The 20,105-nt window shown below is 37.3% G+C and overlaps 1 protein-coding gene across 3 annotated transcripts in view; it reads left to right on the forward strand.

Moving 5' to 3' along the window:
• Positions 1–20,105, forward strand: part of LOC122530882 — a 100,927-nt gene that overhangs the window by 36,439 nt on the left and 44,383 nt on the right. Inside the window, exon 2 of one of the 3 annotated variants that reach the window (XM_043658253.1) lies at positions 5,183–5,238. The exons of 1 other annotated variant lie outside the window; for it this stretch is intronic. In XM_043658253.1, the coding sequence (XP_043514188.1) occupies positions 5,205–5,238 (34 nt within the window). In that variant the 5' untranslated portion in view covers positions 5,183–5,204. Of the gene's footprint in view, positions 1–5,178; positions 5,239–20,105 lie in introns of all 3 variants that reach the window. One more of the 3 variants, XM_043658252.1, reaches the window with a different exon arrangement.

The raw sequence follows: 20,105 nt of genomic DNA on the forward strand, positions 1-20,105 counted from the left end.
CTAATATACTAATAACATAATAATATTACTAATAACATAATATACTAATAACTAATATACTAATATACTAATAACATAATAATATACATAATGATATAAATATATACTTCGTAATATATAAGTAATTTCTTCGTCGTAACAATATAATAGTAATAGAATTTAATACATCGTGTTCTTTTTTTTTTTTTTTGAATACGATTATTTTACAGGAATTATCAATTTCAGAGTCAGAAATATTTTAGAATGGAAGCTTCTTTGAAACAGCTAGTTTGCTCGAATTTGGCGAATATTCGAGAACGATTGACTGCATGCAAGACTCTAGAGTCGAGAGCAAAGACTATTATTGTTCCGTAATACGCTCAGGGGAATTAAATTTGAAAACTTACCAGCTACAAGTACCGAGCTCATTCTCGAATTCAATGAAACGTGCTCGAAGGCATTAACTACTTGCACTTGCAACTGATTGCGGACCATAACCGAACCGTATAATTCGTCGCTTTTCTCCTCGATACGTTATCACTGGATAGAAACTATTGACAAGTAATAAATTTATTATTTACTTTGCCTGGGTTATATGTAAATATACCTAAAACTGAGAGAATATTGCACTTTTGGAGACAAAAAATTCTCGACGCGCGTGGCACGTCGTTCCAGCGCAAGAGATTGAACGTAGCTTAATAAATCGTATCGGACACAAACACACCTTGTCAAGCACGACATTCTTCAAACAAAAAACAAAAGAAAACAATTTCAAATACAAAAGAAAGTTGGTTTTTTATTCTTTACCTAAGAACCAATCGTTCTTAGTGAGCATCAATAACGTGATCCATCCACGAGTCGATGTAATGGCGAAACGCGCGAATGGGTAGCACGCGCTCGCTTTATTGCTCGAGAGCGTGTTGAATAATTTATCGCGCCTTGACCGTCGCGATCCGTTATTACGAACACCGAGCCTTCGAATCGGGCGTTGAATCACCCACAGTTGGCCACGACACCAGATATAGAAAGTCATCCGAGGGTGAAATCGAACTTTTTGAGAGTTCTGGCTAAAATTTTCGACGATCGTTGGCCCGGGTTTTGGCCGATTGATGAAACGTTAATAAACCGATCGCAACTCGGGGTTAGGTTTGGGTTAGATTTGAATTTGGTTTGGGTGAGGTGTGGGTTAGGTTTGGATTAGGTTTGGGTTAGGTTTCTTTAGGAACTTTTCGAAAGTTCCAGCTGGAATTTTCGACGACCGCTGGCCCGGGTTCTGGCCGATTGATGAAACGTTAATAAACCGATCGCAACTCGGGGTTAGGTTTGGGTTAGGTTTGAATTTGGTTTGGGTGAGGTTTGGGTTAGGTTTGGATTATGTTTGTGTTAAGTTTCTTTAGGAACTTTTCGAAAGTTCCAGCTGGAATTTTCGACGATCGCTGGCCCGGGTTCTGGCCGATTGATGAAACGTTAATAAATCGCAACTCGGGGTTAGATTTGGGTTAGGTTTTTTTAAGAACTTGTCGAGAGTTCCAGCTGGAATTTTCGACGATCGCTGGCCCGGGTTTTGGCCGATTGATGAAACGTTAATAAACCGGTTGCAACCTGGGGTTTATTATTATTATTATTATTAAAAGTCTTGGGCTGCACCAATATGGTTAATTAAACGCCATAAACTATGAACCCGCCGCATTTGCATAAGCTACCGTATCTCGACGTTAATCTGTTATTTATGCGCGACAAATAGGATAAACCGAACGAACCGTTGGCTGCGCAACACTGCGCCGTCGGAACGTTCTGGCTTTCTGGTGCGCGCGCATTCGCTGCCGCTGTTCCACATAATTAGCGATACTAATTAATGGCTGTATCCCAGATAATTATGCCGAACAAAACACGGCTGGCCCGGTGTACATACGCGATCCACGGTTACCATCCGCGCGTGGGTTGAACGCCGACATCGTCTTCTCGGCGTGAACTTCTTCTCGCGACGAGAGAGCAAGATTTATATATAATTCATATACCTTGTCTGTGACTGGAATATCAAAGGTTAAAGGATAGGTCACCGAATTGATTTCGTTTGACAAAATCGTTGCCTTTGCCTTCGATTTCTTTTAATTAGCTGCGAACTTTTCTTTTGAACACAGAGGAACCTACTGCAGCGTAATGTAATCATTTTTTTTCTAAATTGTGCAAAATAAATAAATTTATATATTTTTATAATTTATTTATAAATTTATTTATAAATACATGTAATTATTAAATGCAGAAACTCAATGGTTAATCGTCATTTCCTCTGATTCTCGAATTTACGATTAGATCTCTTTCTTCGACGCGAAAGTGGGAAAGGATTATCGTTTCGATAAATTGCTCAGCTCCCTTCCTCTGGATTAGATCGTCGCTACGATGGGAAAGCATTACGGTTAATTAGCAGTTGGATATTTTTCCTTAAATTATTGAGCTGTAATGAAACTGTTTTGACCAAAGGAACGGATTATGGTCGATTATTATTTCCCATCGCGATCGGGGATATGAGATGAAATGATCCAACGTAAGAGTCGTGACTGTCTTGCTACTGCTCGAGATCGGCGAGCATCAATAGCCAGAGTGTAACAATTTCCTTCGAACGTACCTGTTTTCGTCTCGTTTATCACTTACTGGCGGGGGAATCAATCTTCCACGAAGTGATTTGTCGTTTGGTTAATCACAATGGCGGTTACTATCTTGGCGTCCGAGGAATTGAAAAAGTTAATGAACTGGAACGGGTGGTTCTCGTGCCAAGTGAAATAGAGAAAGAATGTTATCTGCGGAGCGCAACGGATGTAAATCATTTTTGCGCATTTATGCGCAACAACGCGTGGTACAAATGGTACCGGCGAACAGATCGTGTTTCCCCGTTCGTATGCACGTGTTCAGTGAGTTGTGCAATTATGTTAGAGGCACGACGACTTTCTCATCTTTCTCCCCTCTTGTCGCTTGTCGTATGGTAATAATCATTGTAAATGATAGTTTCACGGTTTCTGCCGGCGTCCAGCTACCTGAGTTCTTCTCGGCGTGTCGGCAAAATGCTATCGATATGTATTATTTCAAAAATAACTCAACTCGAACAAGCTTGAAAGTAACAAGATGAAGAAGTCAACGATCTCTGTGGAAGATTTATTTTTTATAATTTAGCCGTAATTTTTGCCAATTTTGGTTATTCGACTTGGTTACTAGCGTTTTTTTTTCTTTTTTGGAGCTTTGTTTTATTATTAAAACAGAAATGGCAAAGTTTGAGAAACTAATGAAACTCTTGTTAGTTTGTCGAAAAAAGAATTGTATTTTCATTTTAAATTAATATATAATTAAGTTTTAATATTTTTTCAAAATTAATATATAATTAAGTTTTAATATTTTTAATACAAATACAATATAAATTTCAATTTTATGTTCAAAAATATTGGATTAGTATGGACTAGGTTTGAATTGGATTATTAACTTGTATCAAGAAATAAGAAAAAGATCCTCCTCTTGATTATTCTTAGTATTTGTCTCATTATTTGATAAAAACTTAGAGTACAAAATTATAGAGAACGCATTTTTCAAAGTATTTCATTACACAGGGTGATTCACGCAACTTGCCCACCTGAAATAACTTTTAAATTATGCGTCTAATGAAAAATTGTTCGACACAAAAATTGTATGGTTTCAAGAGAGGCAAAATCGGTTTCGAAATATCCAAATTTAGAATTTCCGTATAGAATTCTAAAAAAAGTCCAGTGGTTCAGATGCTTCTCTAATTCAATAGTTTCATTCAGTCGTCTCGGAAGCTTCTCGTTCGAGGAGAGAAGAATTTTCTCGTTGAAATAGGCAGATAGTTATCTACTGAAGGCAAGGGGAGTGGTAGATCGAGGAGAAAGCATTCCTCGCGTGTTTTCGATCCTAAACGTCGCCGAGAGACGCATTGGGAGGCCCTGAACGATCATTTCCTCTCGAATCGAACATCGAACTTGACGTGTATCTCCCAACGGGCCTGTTCCATCAGAATTTCAGATGACGCGACCAATGAAAATTTATCGAAGCGTTTCGCAGCCCAGAAAGGCTTAGACAAATCGTCGAATCTCTCTCTCTCTTTATTTATGGATTCTTTCCAAGTATTTAATATTAAAAAGAGAGATAATTTATGTAGGACAATGAACTCTTGTAGTTCCCTTCTTAGAAGATCTCTTCAATCTTGAAATCTCGTATATTTATTTATTGTCGACGAAAGACACAGCGTTTTGCTGTACATTTCGTACAACCCTTGAAATAAAATTAAACACAAATAACATTTTGCACACTTGAGAAATCTTGCTTGAAAAATCTTTGTACGTTTAAATAACGTAATTTCGTTCAGCGATTTAGAAATTAATTTATTTATTCCTCACTGTCAACGCTACAGTTTATATTATTAATTTATCCAGTATCTATTTTACATTGTACGTACCGAATATCTCTCCTATTATCAACTATGAAATCGATTCCACGCGGTTTCATCAAAACTCCAAAATCACGAGTCGTAATTTCCAAGATCCTAATGACCTAAATGCACACCAGGCAGATGTTTCTCGAGGCGGATGTTTGCCTATCATATTTTACACAGGCGCGTATGATGATATACGAGACGCGAATAGGCGAGATATATATTTCCCGTGAACGAGATCCTTCCTGCTGGAGGCTGTCTGAGTACGTCGTTTGGAATTGGAAGTTACGATTTCGCGCGTCAATATGATTTAGAATCGACAAATGACGGCTGACAAGGCCGCGAGCGACAGCCGCGTAAAATCAGTAGGGGACAGGCTGGAACACGATAGGAGGAGGATCACCTGTCGTTGCCTATTAGTCAAGGAAAGCTCGTAATTATTACAGAACGACTGCTGGCCATTAACATTAAGGAAATATCCTGCTGGCGCGCACGCATTCGCCTCGAGCGTGATACTTTCGTCGGTGTTGAATCACTGGTTGTCGTGAATTTTGATACCCTTCGTTCTCTGTGGATGGTAGATATTAACGATCGCGGTTTGAAGATAGTTGTTTCACCAGGGTGGAAGAAAATCATGGAAATTCGTGCTTGTTTATTGCTTGATGGCGTGTTGGCTGCCGGTCCAGATTAATTTAGAGTAGATTAACTTCCGTCAGATGCGGGGAGGATTGCATGGTAATCACGGAGCGAATTTTTGGTTGCAGGCAGACGTTCAGCGATAAACTAGAGGATGTTCGCCAGGCTCTGCAGACAGGCTCCAAATGGTGAGTGGAAATTTCGAATAACTTAACAGATTTGAATCGTATCACACGAATCTCGCTGAATGAATTTCTCAACATACATAAGTAGTAGATGACCCACGATGTAACGATAAAATATCAAAGCATTGTTTCGGTGTATCATGCAGGAAATATGTATTATTCCCTCGTTGTCCCACGTCGTTCTACGGCACTCTCCATAAATTTACAGGGATTAACTGAAACTAGACGCACGAAACGTACGCGTCCCACGATGTCCTTGCGAGATACCGCCGCGTGCCTCGTCGTCCCATAAATTTTAACTACCAACACGCAGTTTAATGTTAAAACGCACGCAACTTAATATTAAAATACACGCAAATCCACGTCGTCCCACGTTGAAATGGAGAAAAAGAAAAGAAAGTTGCAAGGTTCAGGACTGGACTGTAGGCTACGTAGTTCTACGTAGCTAGTTTGATATCGTTTTACAAATACGTGTAGTAACATTCGAAGGAATCGAAATTTGAAAAACAATACTAATTACCATGACCCACCACGTGAAGGTGACTACGCACAACTGTTTTCTTTCTGTTTTTTTTTTTTTTTTCTCGAGCCTTTCTAGTATTAACGTGCCGCTTGATTCGAGTTGGCACGTCTTGGAAACGCGTGCACAATGAGGAACGATCAGGAATTCCACAGTCGGAAAGAACGTTCTGGAAAAGCAACACGATCTTGAGTTGCACAACGCTACAGGGTAGCCGTACTTCCGGGTAGAGTGGCTAGGTCCTTTAGGTAGCAGGCATGAACAGCTTGTTGAACACGCCTTAACCTCCGCGACCTTGGCTTTGCGGCCTGGCCTAACCAGACTCGCTGATTATTAATACGAATGAAGAGGAATCTGCATAAGGCATCCTCGTCGCAGCGCCGAACAGCCAGCATCCTCATGAATCTCAACGAACAGTCGAATCCCCTCTACCAACAGTTTGATTAGTATATGTCTGGCGTTTCCTTTCCAAACGTGGTCGCATATTCGGTGTAATTTATATATATATATATTTTAATTCAGAGAAAGAAATTTTGTTTCACGTGGAAAGATCCTCGTTTGTACGAGGAATTTGTGGTGTATAGAACAATAATTCTTTTTGTTGACTAAAATACTTCGCACGTACAATTTTCAAGATCATTTGAAATAATTTTGAAAGTCTTGGTGGTCATTTTCGGTCATTTACATGACCATTAAGTAAAAAGATATTAATATATTATATTAACTAATATTTCTGATAGTGAATATATCTTGCAGATATATTTCAATGTGTTCTATAATAAGTTTTAAATAATACATATACATATACATATAAATAAATATTTCGTCATAAATTTTAGTTTAGAGTAAACACTAAAATAACAAGTAGATATAACTCATAAATAACTCATAAATGAATATCAACGAGTTATCGTCCTAGTGGCGGTACAGAGGTATCAAACAATGTAATTCAAACCTAACTAAAATTAATATAGTCACCTGTACCGATATCACAGTTCGTTCTTACCAAGAACATCATCCACTTCCAATATCACAATCATACCAGTCCGATTTGTTGATTCGAGGGAAACAATTACGGAGAATGTTGTCGACGGAAAGGGAAGATTCACGGGCTGTTAAAGAAGGTAAAGATGGTCGCGAAGACACGCTTGTAGGTTGGCTGTTCTTCTATTAAGGCAGGTCGCGAAGCCGCTGTAAATCAAAAGTCCCCGGCGTAAAAGTCGCCAGAGTTATTGCGCCACCTTGCGCCGCTGTAATACGGGTACCCATGTAATGCCACGCTGTTTTATTTCATAACTAGACGTTCCTCTACCGAACATCACGCCGGAATATAAAGAAGTGAAAGGGTGAGAGAGACGTTCGCAGTCTCGCCGTGTGCCGTTTCTTCGTCGTTTACTTCTACATGTGTTTCCTCTCGGCGTTGTCCTCGCGTTGATCTCGCTAATTTACACGTCAGGCCGGCCGTTAACGAACGTTGTTATCAAAATATTTATTTAATATCATTTAATTTAATTTACTTTTTTTTTTAATAAATATTATAATAATATTTATTTTTAAAAAAAAGTGTATATATAAGATAATTAAATGAACACAAGATAATTAGTAATTGAAATATAAATATACTTTCGAAGTATTAAATTCATTTTCCTGAAATTGATGTCTACAATGTCTTTGATAGAATTAGCGAGCGGGACTATCTTCTTATCAGCTTGTGAATCTCTTCTTACGTCGACAAGATTTTCTATTCAACCTTTTCACAATTTATCTATTCACCCTTTTCTGTCTTATTGAAAATCCGCGTACACTTACGTTTATTAATCACGGAGTATTCGTTAATCTCTGAAATGAATCAAAGTTTTAATCTAACGAAATGTTGCGATAGATGATATTCTTCCCTCGATACTTCGAGTCATTTCGAGAATTTCACCATGAAATATAAAACATAGTCCAAAAATTTCCTGCAGTCTTCGGAATTCAAAAATAAATAAGATAAAATATCAAAATAAATAAGATAAAATTCAAAAATAAATAAAATGAAATATCAAAATAAATAAGATAAAATTCAAAAATAAATAAAATATCAAAATAAATAAGATAAAATTCAAAAATAAATAAAATATCAAAATAAATAAGATAAAATTCAAAAATAAATAAAATAAAATATCAAAATAAATAAGATAAAATTCAAAAATAAATAAGATAAAATACCAAAATAAATAAGATAAAATTCAAAAATAAATAAAATATCAAAATAAATAAGATATAATTCAAAAATAAATAAAATAAAATATCAAAATAAATAATAATCAAAAATAAATAAATAAAATAGATCACGAATAGATAAAAATCCTCTGAATTACTAAGGAATTTCGCGAAAATACATAAAATTCTCGGTCGAAACGATTCCAAGTCCAGCCACGGATGCCTGCGTGCAACGTCCGACGATGAGTTCCGCTGGAACCGATGGGCGTGTGCGATCGGTTCCGGTCCGGATATCTCCGTTATCGTTCCAGTAATCGGCAAATTACAATGGAACGATTGATCGGTTGCTTTCCGGCGATTTTGGTCGGTGCAGGCGGCGATATGAGGAAGCGATTATGATTCTCTCTCTTTCTCTCTCGTTCTCTCTCCTTCTGGCGGTGAGTTCGCGTGCCGGGATCATCGTGGTCCAGCCGGGAGGCGTGGGAATGGGAACGTCGCCGAGGTTTTAAAGGCTCGAATTAACTCCCTTTTTGTTTCCCGCCGTGAAGAAGAATTTCGACGGAGTAACAGCCGATGCTCTGTACCCTTCACCGCCGTTCTCTCGTCAGAACGAGAGAACGCAACGCGAGACGGTCACTCCGCTAGCTGCTTCTTCTTCCTCGCTGCTTTCTTCCCGGCTCTTCGACTCGTACCCACACGTGTGAAAGCATTATCGAGTTTCGGGTTGCTGGTACAAAATGTGAACGGTACGCGAGAGGTGAAAGAGGAATTTTCTTTTTTTTTTTTTTTTTCGACGAAGAAGGCGGTAATTAAGGATTACGAGAGGCTCACAGCGGTTTTCATTCCTTCGAGCGTCTACCTTTTGTTTAAGAGAGGACACCAGCATCGCAGGATGGATCTTTTGATTTTGTATTTGACGATAGTTTTCAGGTTTGGATGTTAAACGAATGAAGAATGTAGAAAATTAATATAGATATTTAATCAGTTCACATTAGCAATTCTACTTTTTTAATACTGTGAGATTGTTTCGTGTGAAAATTCAAGGATTCACTATTTTTAAAGACATTTTAAAAATATTAATATATTATACAGTATCCATTAGACTCCATGATTTTACGAAATTTCAAGAAATTCAAGTGTTCGCGCCAACGTGAATTTTATAGACAATCTCAGAAACAAGAGGTCACGAAAAACGTACCAGCCGCAAAAGTCTCTCCGACAGTCTCGCATTTACTAGACAACAAATAGATCAATTTCTTCTTTTTCCTCACAAAAATTTACGCCAAATTGACGAAAACTTTCTCTCCAGAGAAAGTTCGATACTTTCAATACAGTGAAATCAGTCCCCCGTTTTTTTCTCTGGCAATCTATTCCCTGTTCAAAATCACTGAACACGACGGACACGTGTGCACGTGTGGGACGTGCGCCGAGAGAAAGGGCGAAGCACACGCGGCGACGATCGCGTCGAAACGGAAGAAAAAAGACCTTGTGATGTGGACAAATTGCGCGGAGTAGCCGGTGAACGTGCGTTGAAAAGAGAGGCGAGTCTCGATATTTTTAATTGATGCGGTTCGTTAGGCGAGACATTGTCCGTTTAATCGCGGGGCACAGTGGGCATCGGCGAGATGTTTGACACTTAATTCCGTGGGCTTTTTGCGCGCGTGGTAGCTGGCTGCCTCGCGATTTCTGAATTAATGTGCCAATTAATGGCTTCGTCGTCGTGGCCGATCCAACGTACCGGAAATTACGACGTTGTTTCTGGCACGCGCGTTTCTGGCAAACGCAGTGTACGTTTATGAACAACGGGCTTGGGTGGTTACGTTCTATTTGAAATAGGAATTTAATTATTAAAAATTCATGTAACTATTTGCCAGATATAATCTAACATGTACGTAACAGGAGTCGTGTTAATCTGGTGGACTTGGAGCTTTAACTTTTATCAATTTCAAGAGAATAGCATTCTTTACGTGTATTTGAAACGTTAATTTCTTTCTTCGGGTCGTAATTTGATTTACTCTAACTTGAAAGATTGTATGGCCTATTCTTTTTAAACATGGGACGAAAGTGAGAAAAAGTATAATAAATGAACAAATTTCTGAATTAAAAATTTTTGGATAATTTGATTTGCAACAGATAGAGGAAAATTTATCGGATTTTAATTATTATTCGTGCCTTCTGGCAGACCATTTGAAAAACGAAAAATATGTACATACGTTCGTGAACAACGAAGCAGAATTGAGATTCACCGAAGAAAATTAATCGCACCGAGATACGAATAGTTTTTGGGGACTGGCGAAGAAAGATTTTTCGAGGAATCGCTTATCCGGTTTTTAATGCCGCGAAATGTATCGCGTTCGATTCGAGGAAACGGGAAGTTAATGGCGGGGACGATGGGAACGTGGTTGGATTCAATTTGAAGTTTGATAACGGAGAAGCGAGTGCTCCGTGTGTCGTCAAAGTGAGTTAACACCTTGGTTTGATAAATTGCGATCTTCTACTTCCGTGTTTTCAGCATCTTAATACGTTTGGATTGATTATTCAATCAATCGTGCATGTATCTTTCTTTTATCACTAAGTGAAAACCAGTTTTTATTAATATATTAGGATAGTTAATATATTATATTAGTATTATATTAATATAATATGTAATAGCTAACAACTAATAATATAATATAATATAATATGTAATAACTAACAACTATATAATAACTATGTAATAACTAATAACTAATATATAATATAATATATTATATTAATATAATACTAATAACTAATATATTATTAATATTAATATTAGCATTATATTAATATGTAAAAATTTGAAAAATCACAGTGACAGATAAAAGAAAGTTATTATTATTAAATTTCAGAACGTGATCAAATACTCTTGCTCAAAAGTTTAGAGTTTAGAGCATGTTATTCGTAGTAAATAACGATTCCCTTAAATACTTAAAAAAAAAAAAGAACTGAATCTTGATGATATTAATACAGAAATTCTAATTAATTATATTTATATTGATGAAACTTATAATTACGATATTTATATTTGTCAGAAAAATTGTAGGAATGATTTGTCTCGTTTGAAAGAAACTTCTACAAACTTCTGAGCGACAGTGAATATTAAATTCTTTATCTTCTTTCGACGCACGTCATCCGTCGATAATGGAATTATACTAATTGCCGGCTGTTACGTCATTGGAGCATTCCCTAATTGAATGAAACGTAATCTTCTGTTTGTCCGATGTCCATTGTTGGTTTCAGTGTCTATTTTTTATTTTTACAATTAGAAATCATGACGGAAATCAGGAGATGAAAATTCAGCGGTGTAAAGCAATTCTCATAAAACTTTTATATAAAAGTAGATTTTGTTTGACAACATTAAGTTTATGTATTTTTTTAATGATTGTAGTTGACATCACTGATTAAGTGAAATACAATCTCTAACTGTGTCCATTCTAGAATTTACAATTAGATGTAGAAATTAAGAAACCAATATTCAACACTTCGAGAGGAATTCTTGTAAATTTTACTTTGATATGATATAAACAAATATCGTCGACGGTGTGCGAAAGGCAAATTTTGTTACAACGTGGATGACTTCGATGAAATTCGATGTCCTCTTTAAAATAGGGAATGAAAATTCTTAACGACCATTCTTAATGACGATACGGATTATTTTTTATCTCTAGTTGCAAAGGGAATCGTGTTCCGGAAGGCCGCGAAGCAATGGGAAGCTGACCTCGCAGCGATGAGAGGGCAAGCGAGAGAAAGAATCTGTCGATCCTTAAAAACCGTCGGCGGCGTTTAATTATCATGCTAATTAGTCGTAGCAAGCCCTACGGCGTGAACGACGAAAAACACGGGGGTCACCCTTTGTGCTCCAGTGTTCCGTGATCGATTCGCGAAACCTCACAACGCGATTCACACCTTAATTATTTTATTGTCGGTGCCCCGGGCTAGGATGTAATAAACAGTCGTTGAAGACGAGGGACGAGCGTTCGATTCACTCTACGGTCTCTTCACCCCTTGGCGATAACAGATCTTTCGATTAAATCGCCACTCACTTCATCATCGTTGGTGAATCCAGCCATTCATATCGAAAAAGGTGTAGCTAGGTCATTTAAATCTTGCTGTTGAAAATTTTTATGCGACAGCGGAATGTTTATTTCTGTACTTTGGGAAAGGAAATTTGAAATGTATGTATTTTCTGTCGGAGATGGTACTGCGAGCATAATGATATTCGTAGCATGTAAAATAAATATGTTTCTGTTTATTTTATGTATTTACTTTAATTATAAAGTAATTTCATATATTTAAAGTGACTTTAATCATAAAGTAATTTTATATATTTACTTTAATTGTAAAGTAAATACTTTAATTATAATAATTATTTAATCGTAATAATTATTTTATATAACTAGAAATGTTACACTGAAAAATTACGAATAATTATCATCTTTTTCTGATAAATGACGGAGAAAGGGAAGAGAAATAAGATCAAAAAGAAAGGAAAAATGCAGAAATGATGCACGAAGGAAAGAAAAAGAAGAAGAAAAACAAGGAATAAATATTATTTATCTTTAATTCTATGAATTCTAAAACTCAAGAAAAAATCCAATATTCTATCATCCACTAATAATTTAATATATAATATATATATTTGTAGAGATATAATATAAATAATGTTATAAACAACAAACTTCTATTATATAATATATATAATATATATAATCCTATTATATATTAAACATTATATATATATATTTGTAGAAATATAATATAAATAATGTTTATTTAACAGGAGTTTGTTGTTTATAAAATTATTTACATTATATCTCTCTATATATTAAATTATTCCAACGACTCGCAACCTCGCAATCGCGCAGTAATAACATACGCGCATTAAGAATCCGAAGAGTACGAACCGCGAAATTAATTTTCGTTCAACATTCGATAAAAAGTTCGCGAGCCGTCGTTTGCATAAAGGGAGATTCGACGCGCGATTGGAGGGAAATTGCGCCGGAACAGTCGCATAAGTCGACAAAGAGCGAGGATTCGCGAACAGTGGGAATGGTGCGAGCATCCTGAAAGAGCTGTCGGTTCATCGTAAAGAAGGAAAGTCACGGCGCGTCCTTGCGCACGCATGATCATTAAGGCCATTAAGCCTTATCTCCGCGAAGGAGACGCTACTTAAATACAGGCTTTAACGCCTGGCGTGGCGCGAGAACCCAAGCGGAAACGCGGAGGATCCGCGTAAGTGTACGTATTTACACGCGTTGCCTCGACAAGAAGCAGGCGTGGACGAACGAACTGGCCCAGTCGTCGAAAAACAACCTGCCCCGCTCCCGAGTCCACTAAATGCCGACTATGTAACTTATTAACCTATCCTTTAATTGCGGCTGTCGTAACGTTAACGCGTTAGTTTCCGAGAAATCGATTGGAAAATGGCCTTGGCGAAATTTATTTACTTGATCGTTGGAGGTTCTATCAGTTTTCTCTTGGAAGTTCTTTCTTTTCTCTCTCTTTTTTTATTTAGATTAATTCTTTCGCGGATTTCTCTTCGAATTTCAAACAAGTTCGAGGCACAGACTATTGCAGTTCTATCTGAAAATTTCATTTTCATTTGAATTAATTACAATTAGTTCTTCACAGAAATCGTCTTTCACGAGTGAAAGTTTAGATTCTTTCAAACAATTAGACATTCCCGTTTACTCTCAATTCGGATCAATTCTCGTCTTGGGTTCTGAGTAAATTTTCGACCCTGTCGGTTATTTATTGAAACTCGTTCTTTATTTTCTCATTTGGGTTGTGTTGTCGATCAACGTTTTACGGGTTTAAATTCTCTCAAGTTTGTTCCTTTTATTTTCAAATCAATTCTCATAGACAATTATGAGTAATTCCAATAACAATTGTAATAACAGACACTGTCTGTACACTTAAGAACCTTGGAAAACATTTCGGGCAATATGAATTTATCATTAACACGCATTACTAAGCGAATTTATCTGAGTTCAAGTCACTTTGCTTGTTTGGAAAGGACTTTAAACTCAACTCGTTCAACTCGTGCAAACCTCAACTTTCTCGAACAGTCTAAATGCACTCTAACGACAAGAGATCAGTGACCACGTTCCCCAAGGGTCACTGTGTATCTCGAAAACTAATGGAAGGTTAAGCTCTCGTCGGATGACGTTCGTCGGTCAGCTTGTTAGCCGATTGCACAACCATACGTGTCAGCCATCTAATCTGTGCTTGACCGATTCGAAACGATCCAACGGCACGGAGAATCGGCCGCGCGGGGCATGACATAGGTGTTGGCTCATTAACAAACCCGGTGAGTGGTTCATTAATGAACTTTATACAGCCGGGAGTACCGTTGCTGGAATGTTTCTGGTTGGCCAGAGATTCTCCAACGCGACACGCTTCCAGCGCGATTAACAATGAAATAAGAAACCGTACTGTTACTGTAGTCTAATAATAATAAATATATAATATATAATAATAATAATATATAAATAAATATATAATAATATTATTAATAATTATTAATATTAATAATAATATAATATTATTATTATATAATAAATATAAATATAATATATTGTTAATAATTATTATTAATATTAATAATAATATAATATTATTATTATATAATATATTATTAATAATATATTATAAATATAATATAATAATAACATATAATATATTATTATTATATAATAAATAATAATAAATACATAATAATATATAATATATATGATAAATATATAATAATATTATTAATATTAATAATAATTATATAATAAATATATAATAATAATAAAGAATAATAATAAATATTAGGTTTCCATAATTAGGTTTCATATAATAAATATTATTTCCATAAAATAGGAAATATCGAAGCATCGAATCTCTCTCTCAAATACCTGTTTCGTACATGATAAAAGGATGCATATCGATCAAGGAAGAATATAACAGAATTTTTGGAGGAAAGCATTTTCAAGCGGCGTAGAATTTTATTTTTTTCATATCTCTCTTCGAACTCAATTTTACAAAATAGAATCCTGCTTCTTAATAAAATTTTGAGAACTTTTGGAAATCAGGGAAATGTGATTTCAACGCTCGTTTCGTACAATGTACGAAAAATTGATCGTGCATGTATACGTTCATTGTAACCATTCTCTTAGACCAAAAACCACAAAAGCTACGACGTTTTCGTTCGAATACACATCGAAGAAGAAAAGACGGTGTTTTACAATCGAAGCGAAGGAACCTTTCTACCTCTGTCACAGTCGGTGATTATTCGAGCGTTGGGAAGTGGCGTTGATTGGACCGTGGAATGTCCCCCGGCTAATGAAATTTAATTGCCTGGCGATTAAGCCAGCTTCGTATCTTCGACTAGCCGATACGAAAAGAAAATCCTGCCTCTTCGCGGGAACAGCGTTTAATTGTCGGATCTCGCTAGCCAGATCTCGATTCGATGTTATCGTAATGAAATGCGATGTCTGCATCCGTGGAATGTTGCTCGATTATTCTACGGTCAATTTTCGTTGCCGGTTCGCTTTACCGGCTCTCTACCGGTTCTTGAGTTTCGTTAGAGGAATCTTTATTTTCAAGTGGTTCATTCGTAGATTTAGATTTCGAGGCTTTGTGAGAGTCGGCAAGCGTGATGAACGTGTTTAACTTAAAAATGGCTGTTCTATTATCCGAAAATTCCATCGACCGTGCACTCGTGTCAATTTTATATTGAATTTTATATTTTTTGTACCTGTTACCTTTTGCTATACTTTTACTTTTACTTATAGTTCCTACAAGTAGATGAGCTAAAGGCAAATTAGACCCATTAGACGTAGACACTAAGGATTAGTTATAAGAGTAGAAAATTAAAAAAATGCAGACCCATTGTAAACCGGAAGCCATCCTAAGTCACCTAGGCAAGAATTATATATAAATAAATAAATAAATAATAAATAAATATTGAATTCTTTGGAACAGTGTTCGTTTTATTCTAATGTAGCACTGTACGAAGTCTGTTTCAAATAATTAAAATTTCAGTGCTGTTGAATCATAGCACAGCTTCGACGAATATTGCATCCAATAATCCAAGAATCGGAATAACTATGACAGGAATACAACAACACCTCGCAATACAGTCAGTTGGACAGATCGTTTCAGATTTAAGGGATACGATGCCAGTAAAATGATACATTGTTTTTAAAAAAAGAGAGAAAAAAAGAATCACCTACGTAATTTCCATAATTTTTGAGAGACCCGGTGCACTCATAAATGCACGCTTGATTCTCAGTACATACTCCGAATCCCGATAAAATATACGCTAGAACGCTCGCACGTCGAATCTCATTGAACGGCGATCTTCCAGCAAGGCGGTTCAATTATAACGGATAAGGCGTACAGATTACGGACGGAGGCACGTTTACAACACACACGCGCATACACAGAGATAGGCTCGCAACCGCCCCGGCCCACCGACATGAGAAATTGTTTCATCGGTCATTGTTTATGTACCCAATTATTGTACCATTCGTTCACCGAGGGTGGCGTATCACTTACAACAAATCAATTTGAAGCACACCTCGCCCCACCCCGACCCCGCCGCCCCTGTGAACATCGTGTCCCGCTGAGCGGACAATGTTTTGTCTCACCCGGTGCAAGGCGACCCGCGGTGCCCGAAGCCGAACGCCACGGCCACGGATTTCCTTTTCCTCGCAGCGTAACTGGCCGGTTCGTGACCCTGGGCTTTGTCGCGAAGCCACGCGACAACGCCGCGTGGACTTGCTCTTTCCGCTTCGTATTCTTACTCGTTACCTTTTATTTCGTGTCTGTCGATCGCGCGTGTACAGTTTGTGCAATATTGGAGAGAGTCGAGGGTGTTTGACGATGAAGTAACCTTACGTTGCATTTTGTAGCAACAGAGAAAACTGAGGACGTTTGATAACGAGTCAATCAATCTGGTTTCACTGATTTTCCAAACTGTGAGCATGGAGGGATCGTTTATGCTCGTTCTCGATTAACCAATGAAAACACGCGCATAGTTTGCAGCCGATAATGAATTAACCGTACGTTGTATTTTGTAGCAACAGAGAAAACTGAGGACGTTTGATAACGAATCAATCAATCTGATTTCACTGATTTTCCAAACTGTGAGCATGGAGGGATCGTTTATGCTCGTTCTCGATTAACCAATGAAAACACGCGCATAGTTTGCAGCCGATAATGAATTAACCGTACGTTGTATTTTGTAGCAACAGAGAAAACTGAGGACGTTTGATAACGAATCAATCAATCTGATTTCACTGATTTTCCAAACTGTGAGCATGGAGGGATCGTTTATGCTCGTTCTCGATTAACCAATGAAAACACGCGCATAGTTTGCAGCCGATAATGAATTAACCGTACGTTGTATTTTGTAGCAACAGAGAAAACTGAGGACGTTTGATAACGAATCAATCAATCTGATTTCACTGATTTTCCAAACTGTGAGCATGGAGGGATCGTTTATGCTCATTCTCGATTAACCAATGAAAACACGCGCATAGTTTGCAGCTGATAATGAATTAACCGTACGTTGTACTTTGTAGCAACTGAGAAAACTGAGGACGTTTGATAACGAGTAAATCAATCTGGTTTCACTGATTTTCCAAACTGTGAGCATGGAGGGATCGTTTATGCTCATTCTCGATTAACCAATGAAAACACGCTCATAGTTTGCAGCTGATAATGAATTAACCGTACGTTGTACTTTGTAGCAACTGAGAAAACTGAGGACGTTTGATAACGAATCAATCAATCTGATTTCACTGATTTTCCAAACTGTGAGCATGGAGGGATCGTTTATGCTCGTTCTCGATTAACCAATGAAAACACACGCATAGTTTGGAGCTGAGGATGTTTGACAATCAATTAATCTCCTTTACGTTGCATTTTGTAACAATAAAGAAAACTGAGGGCGTTTGATAACGAATTTATTAACTCCTTGCGCTGGCAACTTGTTCGCGGACCATAACGAGTGACCGAACCGTATACAATAATTTGTCGCTTTCTTTTTCTTTTGAACTTGTCGGTATGATATCACTGGACAGAAATTATTAAGAAGTAACAAACTTGTCATTTGTTTCGCCTGAGTTGCATTTAAATATACTTAAAACTGAGAGAATATTGGGACAAAATTGCATGGCACGTCATTCCAACACAAGAGGTTAATCTAATCTTACTGATTTTCCAAATTGTGAACATGAAGGGATCGTTCATTCTCATTCTCGATTATTCTCGATTAACCAGTGAGAACACACGCTTTTATCCGTTTTACGCTTCGGAATATGAAAAAGAGCAGTCTTGAGATACCTTTCTAACTAACGTTTAAGATTAAAATAACTTTGAGACTCAGAGCGACTCCCCTTCTTTGCAATTATTGATAATTAACTCTGCTGTGATACTTCCAGAAAGAATAATTGTTTCAAACAATCCATCAGCAACGTTGTCATTAAGAATCTCTTACACGCGTGAAAATTATAATCATTAACGATCAAATGCTTCGATTCGCGTGTATCTCCAACATAGGGCGCACGACCGACTGATTAGCGAACATGCACAAACGTTGTCCAACGTGCAAGAGGCAGATCAGATCGCATGGAATCTCTCAATGCATCGGTAGATCTCCCGAGTTTCTCCACGTGACTCTGCCTTTGTCTTTGTCACTCAGGAGAACCGATGACGCCAAGACACCGGCCATTAAACTCGTAGTTGTTTGACGGTTGCGTTTCGTTTGCGAGCGTTGAGGAACGAAACGACCGACTTCGTTCGGCTCGGTGAAAAGAGCGAGACGCGCGGAACGTGTAACGCGACTGAAACGTGCAAAAGCATGATAAATAAATCGGTCGGGCCTCGTTTGTATAACAACGCTCGATTTGTATCGTAATAACTACACCGTGGTATTTGTGTTTGCGATCAAAGGTACCGTGTTACTTGTACCCTGACGGAGAAATATCGTGCGCGCACGTGAAGTATGGATTACAGTTGCCCTCTCTTTCCAGCGGATCCGTTCGGTTCTGTCAGCCTCTCTCTTTCTCTCCTCTCTCTCTTCGTGTAAGTCTCTTCGATAGGTGCGCACATATACAGATACACTCTCGCTCAAAAATTTTGGAGCACTTTGAAATTCAAATGGAAGAAGAGAACATTTGTTCTTTGAATAAACAGGTGTTTTGACAGGTGATACGAGCAGAAATTGAGAGCGAAAATATGGTAAATATCTTTTCATCGAGTGTAGCGTAATTAAATTCATTTGACAAACTATTTAATTTAGTAACAGTTTCACACATGCCAAAGAATTCTTTTATCTTCTTCGATGTAAACAAAGTTTATCACGAGTCACTCGCGATACCTAAAGAGATGAAGAATCTCACCATTAGAACTGTATCACTTATTCTCATTGATTGTCCGTACACTCGTGTCGAGTACTATGGATATAATGCTTTTGAATGTTACTTAAATCAAAAATCAATTGAAGAACATCTAAATGATTATTGATCTTGACAGTGATCTTTGATCTTCTCTAAATTTCATTATTTCTTAATATATGATATATAATAACAATATTAATATATATAATATACAATATTTTATAATTTCTTAATATATAATATTTGATAGTATGATGATTTCGAAACATACTATCAAAAAACAGAATTAAACTTCACGCCAAACTCTGTGGCAAACGTTCGCTTGTTATTCAGGGACGATATATCCCAAAAAAACAAAATCCCAAACTTGTTAAACAGAAAATTTTGACACAACAAAAAAAAAAAAGAATACACGAATAGTTCCAAACTTTCCAACAAGAGTGTACATAGGTACATACTCTCATGCGCACAGTGAACGAAGGAGCGATCTGTAGGAACGATGGAGCGGCGTACCGAGCCGATTGATAAATTAACCGCGCGTCGAAAATTTCTGAATGTAGAGCAACACACGGGGCCCCTGTCCCGAGTTTATCTGCGATCGATTAATTTACGCTCCGCGGGCCGCAAGACCGTTCCCTTACGGTGAAATTTACGAGCGGCCCGCGATCCAAGGTCAGCTCTAAGGATTTATTCGCGAATTCCATCGGGAAGGTGGGGGGTGAGAAGAAGAGAAG

The sequence above is a fragment of the Frieseomelitta varia genome, unplaced genomic scaffold (assembly GCF_011392965.1).
Source record: "Frieseomelitta varia isolate USP_RPSP 00005682 unplaced genomic scaffold, Fvar_1.2 scaffold_36, whole genome shotgun sequence".
NCBI classification, from domain to species: Eukaryota; Metazoa; Arthropoda; class Insecta; order Hymenoptera; family Apidae; genus Frieseomelitta; species Frieseomelitta varia.